At 38.9% G+C, this 16,630-nt stretch overlaps 1 protein-coding gene across 1 annotated transcript in view; it reads right to left on the bottom strand.

Annotated features, from left to right (window-relative positions):
- Positions 1-16,630, bottom strand: part of Sytl5 (synaptotagmin like 5) — a 90,863-nt gene that overhangs the window by 40,303 nt on the left and 33,930 nt on the right. Inside the window, exons 5-6 of the mRNA XM_021188426.2 lie at positions 14,759-14,893; positions 3,609-3,750 (exon numbers count right to left, since the gene is read on the bottom strand). Of these exons, the coding sequence (XP_021044085.1) occupies positions 3,609-3,750; positions 14,759-14,893 (277 nt within the window). The remainder of the gene's footprint in view (positions 1-3,608; positions 3,751-14,758; positions 14,894-16,630) is intronic.

The raw sequence follows: 16,630 nt of genomic DNA, 5'->3' as shown, positions 1-16,630 counted from the left end.
AAAAAAAAAAAAAAAAAAAAAGTTATGCAGGAGCACAGCCTTAGAGGAATCTGATTCTTTTGCTCAGCAGCCATGTTGTTGAGATTACACAGGAACATTTTCTCTGTCACATCTAGTGGTCACTATCTAGCTAAGCTTTATTTAACGTTATAAAAAGAAACCTATGGGCAGCCTGAGAACTAGGCTAAGGTTAAATGACTGTGAAAATGGCACCATGATGTAATAATTGTTAAAACCAAGAGAGATTTTACCATTTTTCTTTATAAACAGTTAAATGGTGCCCTACAGGCCATGTTCACTCCTGGTTGCCTGACATCTTAAGACATTCAGGGATACTTTAATACTTTAATAAAGCCTCCACAGATAGATTTGCCTCTTACTTGCTTAGTATGTTAATCAATTCAGCTCCAATAGACTCTATTCATTATTTCATCATTTTCAACATGGAAGACCTATAGCAGAAAGTATATTTCTTCTAATTTCTCTAATTAGCATAGGCTAGCAAAGTCTATCCAAAGTGTCAGAGGTCAAATAGATGAATTAGTTTAGCTCCATTTTTAACAGCTCATCAGAAAATTCTTATCACATAGAAGACCTCTAATGAAGCAAGACCAAGCTCCTTATTAGCAATTAGGATGATGGAAAAATTTCCCATAGGTGATCTGGAGGTACCATTAATATTGAACATTAATAGGTCACTTAACATTGTATAGTCATTAACATATAACACATGCTCTAGAGAGCAGTTCTCAGCCTGTGGGTTGTAACCCTTGGGGAACTGAACAACTCTTTCACAGGGGTTGCCTTAGACTATCAGAAAACACAGATATTTACAATTCATAACACTAGCAAAATGGCAGTTATGAGGTAACAATGAAAATAATTTTATCGTTGGGGGTCACCACAACATAAGGGTCAAAACATTCAGAAGGTCAAGAATCACTGTTCTAGATGTTCAGGTGAGGCATAAAATTAGCAGTTTATAATATAGCACAGAGATATTCATTCTCTAAAAGTTTTTCATTTGTAAGAGAAATTGTCACCTTTGCCACAGACACACACACATACACATACTTGTACCCACGTGCACACACACACACACAACATACTTGTACCCACATGCACATGTATAGACACACATACTTGCACCCACATGAACATGTACACACACGCACACAATTTTACCCACACGCGCGCGCGCGCGCGCACACACACACACACACACACACACACACACTTGCACCCACATACACACACACTTGCACAGACACACACACACTTGCACCCACACATCTGTGCCTTTCATCAGGAAAACAATGTAATTTATAAATTGCTTTTCTGTCTTATTAACAAGGAAATATTTTCTTCTTTCTGCTTTGAAAGCACCGGCTTAGACCAGCTAGAATAGAAAAGCAAGCAAGCCCCACACCATTACTGTCTACAGAGTAAACCTTCCTGATTTCATTTTAGGAGGAGATGCATCTGGACAAAATTGTTCTTTCTCCTCAAATAATACATGGGAAGACAGATCATCCTTGTTTTGAGATGGATCAACCTGGGTTAACTTATGACAACTGGACTGAGAGTCAGCTGCTACTCGCTGCACAGGCGCAGTAGTTGATAACTTTTTTGAACACTTTAATGGCATAGTAGTTGGAGAACATTGTAATTATTTCCAGCCCCCCTTCCTCATACTTTCTCTCAGCCACAGCTTTCTTTACAAGGCATGCAAAATCCCTGAGCCTTGTACAAGTATCTTCTCAGGGTCTCCTCACTACCAGCTGATAAATACATTAAATATCATACCTTGTTAGGTTACCAAAGAAGGAAATCTAGTCATCAACAATCTATGCACTTTTCTGACTGCTAAACAAAATCCACTTGCTGAGCTTGGTATAAATAGGTATAGAATTCAAAATCTGCCTTTTATCTAGGGAGGTACAACTTAGACTTTATTGAAACAGATCAATCACTGATATTCAGTCTGTCCAAATGTCTTTTGATTCTTCCTTCAAAATACTGAAACAGTCTGATTGCTCCCTCCCCTTGTTGCTGCTCCTTCTAATGGCTGCAGCTTGGCAAAGGCTTTCCAAATGGTCTCTGGGTTTCCGTTACTTCCCTCTGCTGTTCCTCAGCAGCCCCATCTTGAGATCCTGCCGATCTCAGATGGTAAACCATATTGCTCTACTATTTGAACCAGACAGTCTTTCCTATCCTAATACTGCAGCACCTTTCAAGGGCCTTGCTGACTTGCTCCTCTGAACCCACAAGTGAGTGCTCTTCTCCCCATTCCCTAACAGACAGTTCTCTGGCCTTTTCAGTTTTCCTTTAGCAAATCAGGCATGCTTTTACCTCAGGTTCTTTAAGCTGGCAGTAGCAGTCAACTGCCAGTCCAGTAATCACAAGTTAATCCAGTTTGATCCATCTCAAAACAAGGATGATCCATCTCCCCCCGTGTTATTTAAGGGGAAAGGACAATTTTGTCCAAATGAATACAGTGAAATTGGGAAGATCGACTCTGACTAGATGGTGATGGTGTGCAGCTTGCTTGCTCTTGTATTCTAGCTAGTCTAAGCGGGTGCTTTCAAAGAGGGAAAAGGGAAATATTTTCTTGTTAATAAGACAGAAAAGTAATTCATAAATCACATTATTTTCCTGATGAAGGGCATAGATGTGCTCAGATATTTTACAAGCTATTTAAGCCAGGGCCCTGATGTTCGAAGATGGAACAGCAGCCTTCTTGTTTGTATGTCTCCAACATTGCCCTTGTCTATCTGGAGGACACTTTGCCCAGACATTTGCATGGCTAATTCTTTTCACTTATTTTCAATCTTTCTTTGTCCAGGGCCTTTCAGGAGGTTTCACTTCACCAAATTATGGATAAATCAAAGTATTGAAGTTCATATATTAATATTTCTTAATATAGATGCCACAGATATTGAATTTCTATTTAATAAAAAAGTTTAATAGATGGTAACTTAATTCCAAGAATGACTTCCAATAGAATAGTTGATAAGAGAAATATTATCCCCAAATGCTTGGTGATTTTTCTTCCTTAAAAGAAAAAAAAAGTGATACAAAAGATCATTTTTCATATATGTGGATATATATATATATATATATATATATATATATATATATGTGTGTGTGTGTGTGTGTGTATGTACAAACACACATATATAATAGTAATTTAAGACTTTGTGTCTGACCTCTCATTTTAACATATGTAAAGAAAGGAAAATTATAAAATGACTTTAAGGTTCTACTTTTTCTGTAGACTATCAATCAGCTTAGAAAAAAAATAGTATAGCTAATCTATAAATATGTCCTCTGAGAAGTAACATGAAGGATGGAAGTCAGAATTTCCAATCAACTTTTTATATTTGTTTAAATCACACAGGCATTTAAATGCCTGTAATATGACACCACCTTTAAAACCTGGTTTGCCCTTTCTTTTTGATTTTGGGTTTCTGGGCTAATGCTAAGGATACATTCCATTCAACAGCATAAGCAACACGCTCTGACATACAGAGAATTTAAACTCAGTCATGGGTGGTAGTAAAGCTAAGTCCTGGAGACTGGGTATCTCTTTATAGTTGTTTACTTACTCTGCTGCTGATGGAGGTCACACTACGAGCACTTGGGGCTGGTGACCTCTGAGTACCTGGGATTCCACCGTTGCTGTAGCTGCTTTTTGATGTTCTTCGTCCAGCCTCCTGGTCAACGAGATCTGATGAAGTGGTACTTCCCCTAAATGAAAAGACAAAGCACATTCCGACTTTGACATCAGCCAAAGACACTGGCTAGGAAATGTTTAGGAGAAAAATGATGAGGGATGCAAACCACACCAGTTCACTAGGACCATACTGGAGCTGCTCAGCAGTTTCAGGGTACCTTCCTCAAAGACCTGCAGGACTTCACCATGCCCCATGCCCCACATCCTGACTTCTATAACTCCACTGTATTTTATTAGCTTCACCTTACCGTTCAGATTTTACTTCCCAGTTTTCACGAGCATTCTGAGACATTACATATCTCTAAACTGACCAAATTTACATGCTCATCTAAGTCACTTGCTTCCTTTTACATGCCCCCTTTTTATTCTTTATCGACATATCTATGTGTATTGTTTGCCATCCTAATTCCTGTGCAATATGTCAGTCTTGAAGGTATTCTTATTAACCGTAGGCTGTTATCTCCAGCATCCTCCTTGGTACAGAGTCACTCAGTTATACTTAATCAATGGTTCTTAGTCTGACTCATGCTATAAAATGGTGACACTAGATAAATGGACTCAAATCACCTTCATGCTTGAGAAAACGATGTGATTCTATTCAGTGAGAAGAAATGCAATTCCTGCTCAGGAGGTGATCACGGGGTTCTTCTTCAGTGGAGCCTCACCAGTAAATAGAGAATTCAGACAAATTAGAATTTAAAAGAAAGATTTGTCCCTGGGAGTCCTGCTCTTTTCTGAAGAGAAATGTAGGAAGAGTGGAACTAGGAGACAGGGGTAGGGTTGAGATGGTAGCTGGCAGGTAAACATAGGGGACACTGCAGTTGGGATGTAATGCATGAGAGGAGAATAGACTTTTAAAAAAATCATTCTTCTTTTATTTCTTATTCACAGTGAGTCCAAAATAGGCTAGTAAATAAAAACTATAACATTTGTGTTTTCAATGACTATTTTTGTAAGTTATAATAGTAAGCATATAATTGATAAGGTATACTAACAGGGTTTAAAGTTGAGTCAACTAGAGGGACAAACAAGTGCAATAAAGAAAGAATTTCATTTTCTGTTTTGTTCTTTGAGACGGGGGTTTCACGATTCTGTTGTGGTTGGTCTAGAACTCACACAGCTCTGTCTGCCTCTGCCTCTGCCTCCTGAGGGCTGGCATTGAAGCTGTGTACTAGAAAGAGTTGTAACAGCGTTTGAACCTACTACCAGAAAAATAAATCTGGCAAAAGAAGGAACAGGCAATGACCATCATAGATGTCAACTATAATTCCTGGGTATTTTTCTGGCTGGGTACTAGAGAAGCCTATTGACATCATTAGCCCCCACATACACAGCAGTATTTACTATATTTTAGGTCTTCATCAGTTTCCATTTCCTCAAAATAACATTTCTATCTTAATGATGAGAAAGGGGAGTCTCATAGACATTAAATATGAGCATGGCATGATGTTCCCAACCATTACTGTCAGTATTCCAATGGCCAAGGCAGGGAAATCATGAGTTCAAGGCTAGCTTGGGCTAGTTAAGTGGGATCTTATCCTAAACCAAAGAAGAAGGGAGAGGGAGCGATCATTCTTATCCTTACTGACCACGTGCTTTTCCCTTCCGGTCTGAGGACCAGCAAAAAGGAGGAAGGGAAAGGGCACTAGGAAGTAAATAAAGATAATGTGTGATGATATAAATGGATGAAAATTTCACAGTGAATTCTGCTAACTAACAATATTAATAAAAGAGCTACTGCATCCACATACACACTACTGTATCACTTTATTGTCACTAATACCCGAAGAAGGGATTAAAAGCAATATTGTACATCCACCCAAAGCCTGAACTGATTTCTTCTGCCTTTTCATACGGACCTCATGTCATCTCATATCAAGTCATCCTAATCAGGACAGTTCTTTGATGTCAAATCCTTTTGTTAGCATGTAGCATCTCTGGCCTCCTCTTTCTAGTGATAACTCCAAATTACAGTGCTATGGACATATCTCAGAGTGATTTGTGGCTGTGTTTGCTGGGTTTGACAAAAACTTTATTTTCTGATTTAATCATTTGACGTAATTTAAAAGTCTATGTTTTAGGGATAATTTTCCTAGACTGTCCTCCAACAAGCACTGCATTTTGACAGCAGTTAGCCACATTCATGCTTCTGCTCATCTCAGAGATCCTACTTAATTTAGGAGATTAGCCACCTACCCAGTAATGTGTCATGACTACAGGTTGTTGATTCTCAGAAGAATATTATTCTAGAAACACCTCCCCCTACAGTTTTAGGAAGAAAACAAATCCTCCTTTAAAATATGTCTAATGGTGAATCTCGCAAAAAGAGGTCAGTAAATTACAACCAAAGGGATTCGTGTGAATATTTCTGCTTCTATCTGTGTTGAAGGTCTCCCCAGATAAAAGCAGTTTTGACAAAATTTCCATCATGGTTACAGTAAGTCTGACAGCGAAAAGTCCTATCACTGCAACGGCTCTGGTAGCAGTTGGTTAATCAGAGTGATGACATTTAACAGGCTATCCTGTAATAAGGAAACAATTCCTGTGATCCTAAGTCAGCTACTGGAAATTATTGTTGCCAAAAGCATTAGCTCAGAAATGGCATACACTTTCACATTTGTCCTTGACATTTACTGTGAGTGTCTCAAAATATTTCCTTTTGGTTGATTAGACTAAGGAAAGATTTAGTCTAAAGAGGCACAGAATTTTAAATATGTAGGTGTCAAGTGTTTTCAATATTATTTAAATATGACAAATACAGGAACCTTTGCCACTTTAATAGGAAGAGGATGACAGCATCTGGGTCAAATTTAGAGAAGTTGGAAAGCCAACTATGAAAGCTCCATCTTTGACTCAGATATCATGTTGCTGTGATTTAAATACATTTTAGAAACTAGTGGCAACAAATGGTCAGGCTAACAGAGTTAAGGGGAAATGACAAGGAAGATACGTTTGGTAGGATCTGTGGGCTCAGTTCTATCAGCTTACTGAGAAACACATTTTCCCTAGATTAGACCAGTCTTCTCTATTTTTAGTTCATGAAATATACTTTGAAAAGCCTATGCATTTGTTATCTCTAATTCCACGATGTCACCAAACATTGATGATGCCCTTGAGATGCATACATTTGTTTAGATGATCCAAGGATAAGAAAGACATATACTATAATTTAATGCATTGTCTTTCTGTTTTATATAATGCTCCTACAGGAGTGGTATCTAGGAAGTCATTGTCTACCCTCCCTTTCTAGAATGGCTGACAGTTTTGAGCGTTCACTACCTGGTTAAATGACTGTGTCTAGAGGACAGCTGACAGCTACTGAGCTGTCATCTGAGCCCACACAGAGATCGCAGAGGGTTCCTTCTGAGGCTTCTTTTTTTTTAATGAATTGTTTTTTTTTTAATTTTATTAGATATTTTCTTCATTTACATTTCAAATGCTATCCCGAATGTCCCAGCTTTTCTAACTTCTTTTAGTAATTTCAAATAGGAAATGAATATATGGGAAGATGGGGGAAAGAAGTTATCGTTGGAAAATGAGATAAATCTGATAAGTGAGACAGAAATATCAAGAATCTAAAAAGAAAAGAGGGAAAAGTTAAATGCAGTTCTCTCTCCCAGTCGTTGGTGTCCTAAAATGCTACATTTTTAATCTTTCTTATGTGAGATAAGCCTTGACCTCTGGTGGCACATCTGAAACCTCACAGTGGGAACTTTGAGCATGCAATCTAGAAATTACTACATTTCAAAACTGCCTAGCTGCTTCTAATAAACAGAAAAAAGCAGGAAAACACTGTGCTAAACTCCTCAGTAAGTCCATTAATCTCAGACATGTGTCCACTTGCATTCACCCCTTTCCATGAGCCAGCATGCTTCCTATTTACCATAGTGCTCACAGAAAACATACTGAGCTGTGCTCATGGCAACTATGATAAATGAAGATATAGTTTCTGGTTTAGTGAATGACTGTGAGATACTAAGATTCACCAAAATGGTGGATTGAAGTATGCACATATAATATTTTTGCTGGTTAGCAAACTAAGAATAATTTCTTGTTTTTAGATTGATGATAAAAAAAAACAAAAGAAAAGTATCTTATGATACATAGATATATTAACTTCATATTTCAATATCAATAAAATAAATGGTGTTAGAGAGCATGCATGCCCTTTTATTTATGTATTGTCTGTGCTGCTTTCTACAACCAGAGAATTGAGAAGTTGAGATGGAGAATTTATGGGCTACAAAGCCAAATATATTAGTTTGAATATATAAGACATTCACAGAGATATATAAACACACAGGTGTGCAGGTCTACACTCTTTAAAAAAATCAAACTACTTGGAGAAGCCAACACCTTCTGAAAGAGTAAGTTATAAATGCTTTATAAATAATAGTTTCTTGGTAAGGAATATTTGTGGAAGTCTAGACCTCATTTGTCTCCTGCTCATAAGTATATGGACAAATCCATATTTCTCTCTGTGCTCTATCATTTTCCTCACTTCTTAAGCCCTCAATGGTCTGGTAATGTGCTTTAGGATATTTATGAGTTTGTCGCTTTGATTGCTCATCCCTTGCTTCCATTAAAGGTAGATTTACTTACTCAAAAGAAGTTAAAATAGAAAAATAAGAATTAGAAGATATCAATGTAATGGTAGCAGAAAGCTTATGGTAATGTTCAAATAATAACTGATTTGATATAAGACTTACTCCACAAGATGGAGATAATCCCTGGCACTGCTTGGGTGACCAAGAACCAGAGACTAGACAGCCCAAGAACCCAGGGTAAAACCAAATACTACTAGTCTTTCAGAAAATGAAAATAGTGATAAAATAATTCCTAATAATATTCTGGTATGCTCATAGGTCAGTGCCTTATTCATTCATCATCAGAGATGCTTCTTCCTGCAGCCAGCAGATGGGAACAAATGCAGAGACCCACAGCTAGGCAGTATGGGGAGGGAGAGAGAGAGAGAGAGAGAGAGAGAGAGAGAGAGAGAGAGAGAGAGAGAGAGAGAATGTGTGCATTGTGGGTAGAGTCTTTGTATATGGAGGTCAGGAGGTGGTCTTGAGTATCATTTTTCAGGTGCCATTTACCTGTCTTTTGACACAGAGTGGCACTGAACTCACCAAGTATGCTACAAGTATGCTAGCCTGGCTGGCTATGGGGCCTCAGGCATAAACCTAGCTCTTCCCCATGCTGGTATATTACAAGCATGTACCACAGTTGCCTGACATATTATATGTAAAATATTAATATGGAACTCAGTTGCTCTATCCCCAACATGCACGTGTAAATTTATAGAATAAAACTTACATGATTTTAGGGATATAATATACATGAAAACAATTTTAAACTCTGTTTTTTAAAAAGAGTTTGCGAAGTAAATTATAGTGTGCCATCTAAAGAAAAGGTGGGGGGAGGGCAAAGAAACCAGTATTGACTATGTATGTGATCCTTACTCCAAGCTAGAACACTTCCACCTTGCTACAGAATATTATCATGGAGCGGATGCTGCCTACCAGAAATCTCAGTTTCAAAGAGGATAATAAAAATCCTACTAAGGACAGGAAAATAATATTACTTATAATGAAAGTACAGTCAGTGGCTGGAGAGATGGCTTAGTGGTTAAGAGCACCAACTACTATTCCAGAGGTCCTGAGTTCAATTCTCAGCAACCACATGGTGGCTCACAGGCATCTATAATGGAATCCGATGCCCTCTTCTTGTGTGTCTGAAGACAGCTACAGTATACTTACATACATAAAATAAATAATTCTTTAAAAATTATATATAAAAAAGAAAGTACAGTCAGTATCACATCATATGATAGATTTAAGAAACTTACTTTTCCCAAATAATATACATATGGAAATATAGATTTTTTTAAAAAAAAAAAAATCATGGAAGTAAAAAAAATACACTCTATTTCTAGGAGACCATGAAACACAGAAAAGTGGGGCTTAGAATAAGGATGAAGTTAGCGAAGGCCTGGATTTAATGGTGTCGTCTCGGTTTTTGGTTTAGAGCCAAGCAAAGCAGCTTGTAAAACTTCACAGACAGTGTGATAATCAGTATGAGCAATTAAAAGAAAAATGTGTGTGTGTGTGTGTGTGTGTGTGTGTGTGTGTGTGTGTGTGTGTGTGTGTGTATGTGTGTGTAGGGGACCAAAGAGGAAGCAAAAACAACAAAGTGGATGCTTATCCACAACCTCCAGTAACATAAACAAAATGCTGCCCAGAAATACAGCTTCCTCCTCCACCTACTTCTACTCCACAACAGATTTCAAATGTTGTGTGTTTTTCATACGATGATAAGGAGACACTTCCCTTATATCCTATACTAATACTCTCCATAGCTTCTCAGGGTCTTTCTGATGCTGTTTTGAACTTCATGCCTTTATGATTTGTCCGTTCAGACTGGAGATGCAGGCCCAGAAATACCTTGGACTTTTTCTCCTTCTCACCCATGTGGCAGAAAACTTAGAAAAATATAAAACTCTTAGTTAAATTTGAATTTCATATAGACAAACTTTATTAAGAATTAAGTCTTCTAATATGTCACTGTGTGTACTCGTAATAAAAATGTTATCTCAAATTCTTATTTCTGAATACCCTTTATCTTTATTTGTTAAGCAGGGAAACCCTGCATGGAGGAATCCATAGTCAGTGAATGACTTAGGTCAGAGTGAAATGGGCTGGCTCCTTCAAATGCAAAGCGACACAGTTTGTACTCCTAAGGCAGTGGCTGGGGTCTCAGACTCAGTCTAAACCTAACCTGCATCATTACCTAGCCTTTACATTCCCTCTTCTGCCTCTTCTAATGCTCTTGGGTAAGAGGCTGGAGAGTTGGAAGATGGCTTGAGGGTTAAGAGCACTTCTGGCTCTTCCAGAGGACCTATGATCATTTCCCAGCATCCATATGACAGCAGCTCACAACACTTTGTAACTCCAGTTTTAGAAGATTTGATGCTCTCTTTTGGCCTCTGTGGGCACCGGGCTCATTTGTGGTACAGAGAAATACAATTAGGCCAAACACCCATACACATAAAATTGAGTCAATTGACTGATTAATCACTTATATGAATCCTTGTCTGGAGGTCTGTTTCTGATAGAGCATAGCAACTACTCACTAGAATTTAGAAAGAATTTGGAATAGCCACTGTGAGTAGTATACCATTTATTAATGGCTGTGGACAACCTTTTAAAAGCTATCCTTTGTTTCTTATGTCCGGTCCCTAGCAACAAGTGAATAGCCATTTCTTATCCTTTCCCATTCTGATTATATTTCTCTGGCTTTAAAATTACTGAAAAGAAATAAATCGATATTAGCCCTGAAACCTAGGATACCCAAGATACAATTTGTAAAACACATGAAACTCAAGAAGAAGGAAGACCAAAATGTGGACACTTTGCCCCTTCTTAAAATTTGGAACAAAACTCCCATGGAAGGGGTTACAGAGACAAAGTTTGGAGCTGAGATGNAAGGATGGACCATCCAAAAACTGCCCCACCCAGGGGTCCATCCCATAATCAGCCACCAAATGCAGACACTATTGCATACACCAGCAAGATTCTGCTGAAGGGACCCTGATATAGCTGTCTCTTGTGAGGCTATGCCAGTGCCTGGCAAANACAGAAGTGGATGCTCACAGCCAGCTATTGGATGGAACACAGGGNCCCCAATGGAGGAGCTAGAGAAAGTACCCAAGGAGNTGTAGGGGGCTGTAACCCTGTAGGTGCAACAACAATATGAACTAACCATTAACCCCTGAGCTCGAGTCTTTAGCTGCATATGTAGCAGAAGATGGCCTAATCAGCCATCATTGGGAAGAGAGGCCCCTTGGTCTTGCAAACTTTATATGTCCCAGTACAGGGGCACATCAGGGCCAAGAAGGGGGAGTGTGTGAGTAGGGGAGCGGGGGGTATAAGGGACTTTGGGGATAGCATTTAAAATTTAAATGAAGTAAATACCTAATAAAAATTGGGGAAAAAAGAAATAAATCAATTAGGTATCTATCTGATAAAACATCATTTCCACTCATATATGATGTGAGTTCTCAAAAGGACTGTCTCAGCCCAGCTACTCCAGGAAAAGGCCAATGAATCATGAAGAAATAACATGCTTTATCAAGAAAAGAGGAGACTGATTGCCAAGTTGGGTCAGGTCATGGATGAAAGAGATGAGTATCTCACAATTTCTTTAGATGATAGTTAAGAAAAGATAGTTCTCCCACCTCAACATTTTAAGGAACCACTTGGAACAAGGGAATGAAGCTCATTATGTCAATCAATTAGTAGGTCATTACTAAGGTCGATGCATGTCCATGGAAAGGATAGTTTGCTCTTTGGATCTTTTGAGAATCTTCATTTTTCTTAATAGGAAAACATTGCTCTTGACATGCAAGATCCAAATAACTCCGATGACAATATTTCAGTTTTCTACAAACTGTTTTATATATTCACAACTTAAGAGAAAACTGTGAAAGGATGCAGGGACATCACCCTCCACAAAAGATGGCTCCCAGCAAGGACTTAGTTCTATTTAGGAGGCAGGGCCACTAAGATAATATAGATAACACAAATGAGACTTTTTAAAAAATCTTTTGCTAGTGGAGAGGTCACAAAGGTGGGGACAAGACAGGCAAGGACTGGTAAGTGAATGTGATAGGGGTTTATGAACCAATAAAAATTATGTTGGAAAAAAAAGATAAAGTCTTTGGAGACATGAAAGCAGTATCTGGGAGAGGTTGGTTGGTGGTAGAAGAAGGGAATGAATATGATGCAAAAAGACTGTATGCATGTATGAAATTTCCAAAGAATAAATACAAAGATTCTAAGAGTCTATTTACAGTCTGTCTTTCAGTTTATAATTACAAGAAAACCTTGTGTCAAAACACCAGTATTTGATGAAACATGCCCATATGGTATTACTGCTTTGTAATTACTCATGCCTAGCAACAGAGAAGACAAAAGACACAAGCCCAGGCAAAGTGATTCTGGAATAACAGCATCAATACCTTGATCATTTGGAGAAAGCTGCTTGTCCTTGACAAGTTAATATAAGGCAAATAATTCAAAATCACGCTATCTAGTTTTGCTTGATAGGCTCGGAATCTTCTGTTTTCTTTAAACAAGGAACTCATTCTTCCCTCTTTTTACATACTGTCCCTCTTAAAATGTTAGCCAGAAGTATAAAATAGTATGATGGTGCTGGAGAGATGGTTCAGGGGTTATGAACTCTGGCTGCTCTTCTAGGGGACCCAAGTTTGATTTCCTGCACCCACATGGCAGTTCCGAGCCACCTGTGTTGCCAGTCCCCGGAAATCCAATGCCTCATTCCAGCCTCAACAGGCACTAGGCATGCATTCAGTGCAAATTCATATGTGCATCACAACACCAAGTACAAAATAATAAAAGTCAAATCTATTAATATGAAATGATGCAAGATGCCTCCAGCACAGGGACCCAAAGAGGCTGAGAAGAAGAGACCAACACTTTTGAACACCCTTCATCTCTTCTCAGAGCCAGGGAAGAAAAAAGGAAAGACAAAACAGATTAATTCTCATTCTCTCTCTCTCTCTCTCTCTCTCTCTCTCTCTCTCTCTCTCTCTCTCTCTCTCTCTCTCTCTCTNTCTCTCTCTCTCTCTCTCTCTCTCTCTCTCTCTCTCTCTCTCTCTCTCTGTCGCTCTCGCTCTCGCTCTCGCTCTCGCTCTCTCCATTTTGAATCTTTGAGACAGGCTCTCAGCATGAAGCCACAGCTGCCCTTTGACTAATTATGTAGCCCAGACTATTCTGAAACTCTCAGCCATCCTTCTGCTTGCTCATCCTGGAAGCTGATTTGACTGGTATGCAAAAGCATGCCTGATTTGAAGAAAGAAATGTCATGAAGGCAGCATAGATGGGAAGCCAAGTGAAACTATTTCAAGGACAAAGATGCTTTGATTACGTTTTAATCACATGGGGGATATCTGCATTTTAAAATGTTTGGAAAATTCTGTACACAATACTGATCCTATGATAGTGGATAATAAATGATTTCTTTCTGACATATTTTTTTCCTCTACAGGCTTATACGAAGTGGCATGTAGAAGAATTCCAGAGAAAAAATAAAACTCGTATGAACAGTTATCATAACACTAATAAAAATGTCAATAGTTAAAAGAATGTCTCTTTTCCAGAGAAGTTCCAGCCCCTATAACATTACAACATGTGAGGTGTTTGGCTCCATACGCAGCACCACAGTGGGAAAAATGGGGCAGTGCTAAAAGAAAAGTGAAATTCTGCTTGTAGAACCTAAACAGAAAAGAATGGGAAACTAGAAGGTAGCCTGAACACCCAAAACCAAACTGGAGCTAACCTGCACACAAAGCAATGTACCATGAGAGCAGGTAACTTTTTCTTACCTTTAGCTTTGATAGTAATGAAAATAAGGTCTGACTTACGCTGACACAAGGCAGACAATCAGAACTGATTAGAAGTGACTATGCTCTTGGCTAGCCTCACTTTTTCTCTGTGCTTCTCCTGACAAGTGATGACATTATGCACAAGACAGGCTCACTTGACCCATCTGGAAATCAGAGGCAGCGGAACAAGAAATAAATGGAATTACAAAAAAAAAAAAAATCTGGGGCAGCACACATGATGAAATTATTAATGGTTTTTGAAAGCTGCAAGGAGTGGATATGACACTTAGAGGATTTTGTTTTAGGAGTTGAAACAGAAAAAGATTAAGAAATGAATAAAAGAATTACCTGCCATGTACATCTCTGTTTGAACTATAGCCCCAACTTCCCAAATATGAGCTTGTATTACTTCAGATGACACAAATCTTTCTAACAGATGTAAATTGGGAAGGAACATTTTCTATAACAACTGAAAATTTTCTTCTTGTCTTTGTGTACCATATGCTAGGTAATCTCTGTGTGCCAAGCATTTACAGATACTTAGATGCCCTACATGGGTGGAAAGTGATCAACTTAATTCCCAGGTTGTGTCATTGCTCAATTTGCATGTGTCTTACCTGTCTGAACCAGAGGCTGACTGGAAACTCTGAAGATTTTGACTGTCTAAATCCAAGCTATAGCTCCTTCCGCTTTCAGGTTTTGGAGTTCTGATTTCTCCTCTGGTTGCTGATCTGAACTTGCTAAGAAGAAAACTGGAAATAAACATATGAATTTTAAGAGTAAGATAAGAAAACTCTTATCATTATACCTGTAGACTAATGCACCTATCAACCCCCATCACAGGACTTTCTGTTTGCAGTAGATGGTGATTAATACAGACACACAACTCGGAAAGGCATAGAAAATATGAGACTGCAGAATGCATAGCTCTAAAAGGAAAATACAAACTGCACCACCACCACCCCCAAAGCTCAGAGGTCACTGCAGAAAAGGGGACAGAAAGAGTGTAAGGGATAGAGGTGGTGGACAACTGCAAGGAAACTGTATCTTCTGGATATGGATGAACACAATGGTTGTGACAGCATGCAAAAACATACCAATAAAACAAAACAAATCAAATCAAAGTCAGACAAATTCCCAGTGTGGAGATGGGAGATAGGCACTAAATCCTACCCCTGCCAGTAGAGCAATTGCCAATCTCTAGGGAGAGGGAGGGAGGGAGGGAGGGAGGGAGGGAGAGAGAGAGAGAGAGAGAGAGAGAGAGAGAGAGAGAGAGAGAGAGAGAGAGAGTTGGTTTTTTTCTAATGATGTAGCCCCTGGCAAGTCAACTGCATTCAAGTGGAAGACTACATAACTAAGAATCTTTAGATTTCACAAATATTTCTTGATGGGTTAAAGAAAAAAGTAAAGGAGGGGCTGGCAAGACAGTATGGCAGGTAAGATCACTGATTGCTCTTCAGGAAGACCTAAGTTCAACTCATGAGGTGGCTCACAACGGTGTGTAACTCAGTTCTGACACTCTCTTCTGGCAAACTTGTGTACCAGGCACACACAGAGAGAGCATGTTTAGCAAGAACAAAGACTAGGATTTCATTCCCCAGTACCAAAGTGAATTATCAAATAAAATTTATTTCTTTCATCAATAAATGATTGTTCAATAAAAGAGCAGGACTGGGAGTTCTTAGGAGTTGGGTGTGCGTCCCTGTAGTTTTCCAGCAAACATACTACTTGTTAATAAGCCAGGTCTCTGTCCCTGCTAAGAAAAAGACTATCTAGTTTGGAACCTCATCAGAGACAACTGGAAGAAGCATGTGCTGGGCTGGGACTCTTTGCAAGAATTCTGAATTAGGGAATGACATATAACTTGCACAAAAAGGAAATGATTTTTCTGGGATGAACAAAGGCAGCAAGTTAGAGCACAGCCCTGTTAGAGTAGTGACTACCTTTCTCATTAATGGAACCCAAAACAACACTGCGGAATGAAAGAGTATGCTATGTACATTTTCTGTTTTATTAAGCATGCTCTGTATCAATGAGCTAAACTGCAAATAGCGTATCTTTTCTTTTTATTCTTTTTTCTTTTTGTTGTTTTCTTTATTTACATTTCAAATGCTATCCCGAAAGTTCCCTATACCCTCCCCACACCCTGCTCCCCTACCTACCCACTCCCACTTCTTGGCCCTGGCCTTCCCCTGTACTGGGGCATATAAAGTTTGCAAGACCAAGGGGCCTCTCCTCCTGATGATGGCCGATTAGGCCATCTTCTGCTACAAATGCAGCTAGAGACATGAGCTCTGGGGGTACTAGTTAGTTCATATTGTTGTTCCACCTATAGGGTTGCAGAACCCTTCAGCTCCTTGGGTATTTCCTCTAGCTCCTCCATTGAGGGTCCTGTGTTCCATCCAATAGATGACTGTGAGCATCCACTTCTGTATTTGCCAGGCACTGGCATAGCCTCACAAGAGGCCGCTATATCAGGGCCCTATCAG

This window comes from Mus pahari, chromosome X (genome assembly GCF_900095145.1).
Source record: "Mus pahari chromosome X, PAHARI_EIJ_v1.1, whole genome shotgun sequence".
In the NCBI taxonomy this organism is placed as follows: domain Eukaryota; kingdom Metazoa; phylum Chordata; class Mammalia; order Rodentia; family Muridae; genus Mus; species Mus pahari.
Note: the sequence above shows the minus strand (reverse complement) of the source record. Positions and strands in the feature narration are given on the sequence as shown.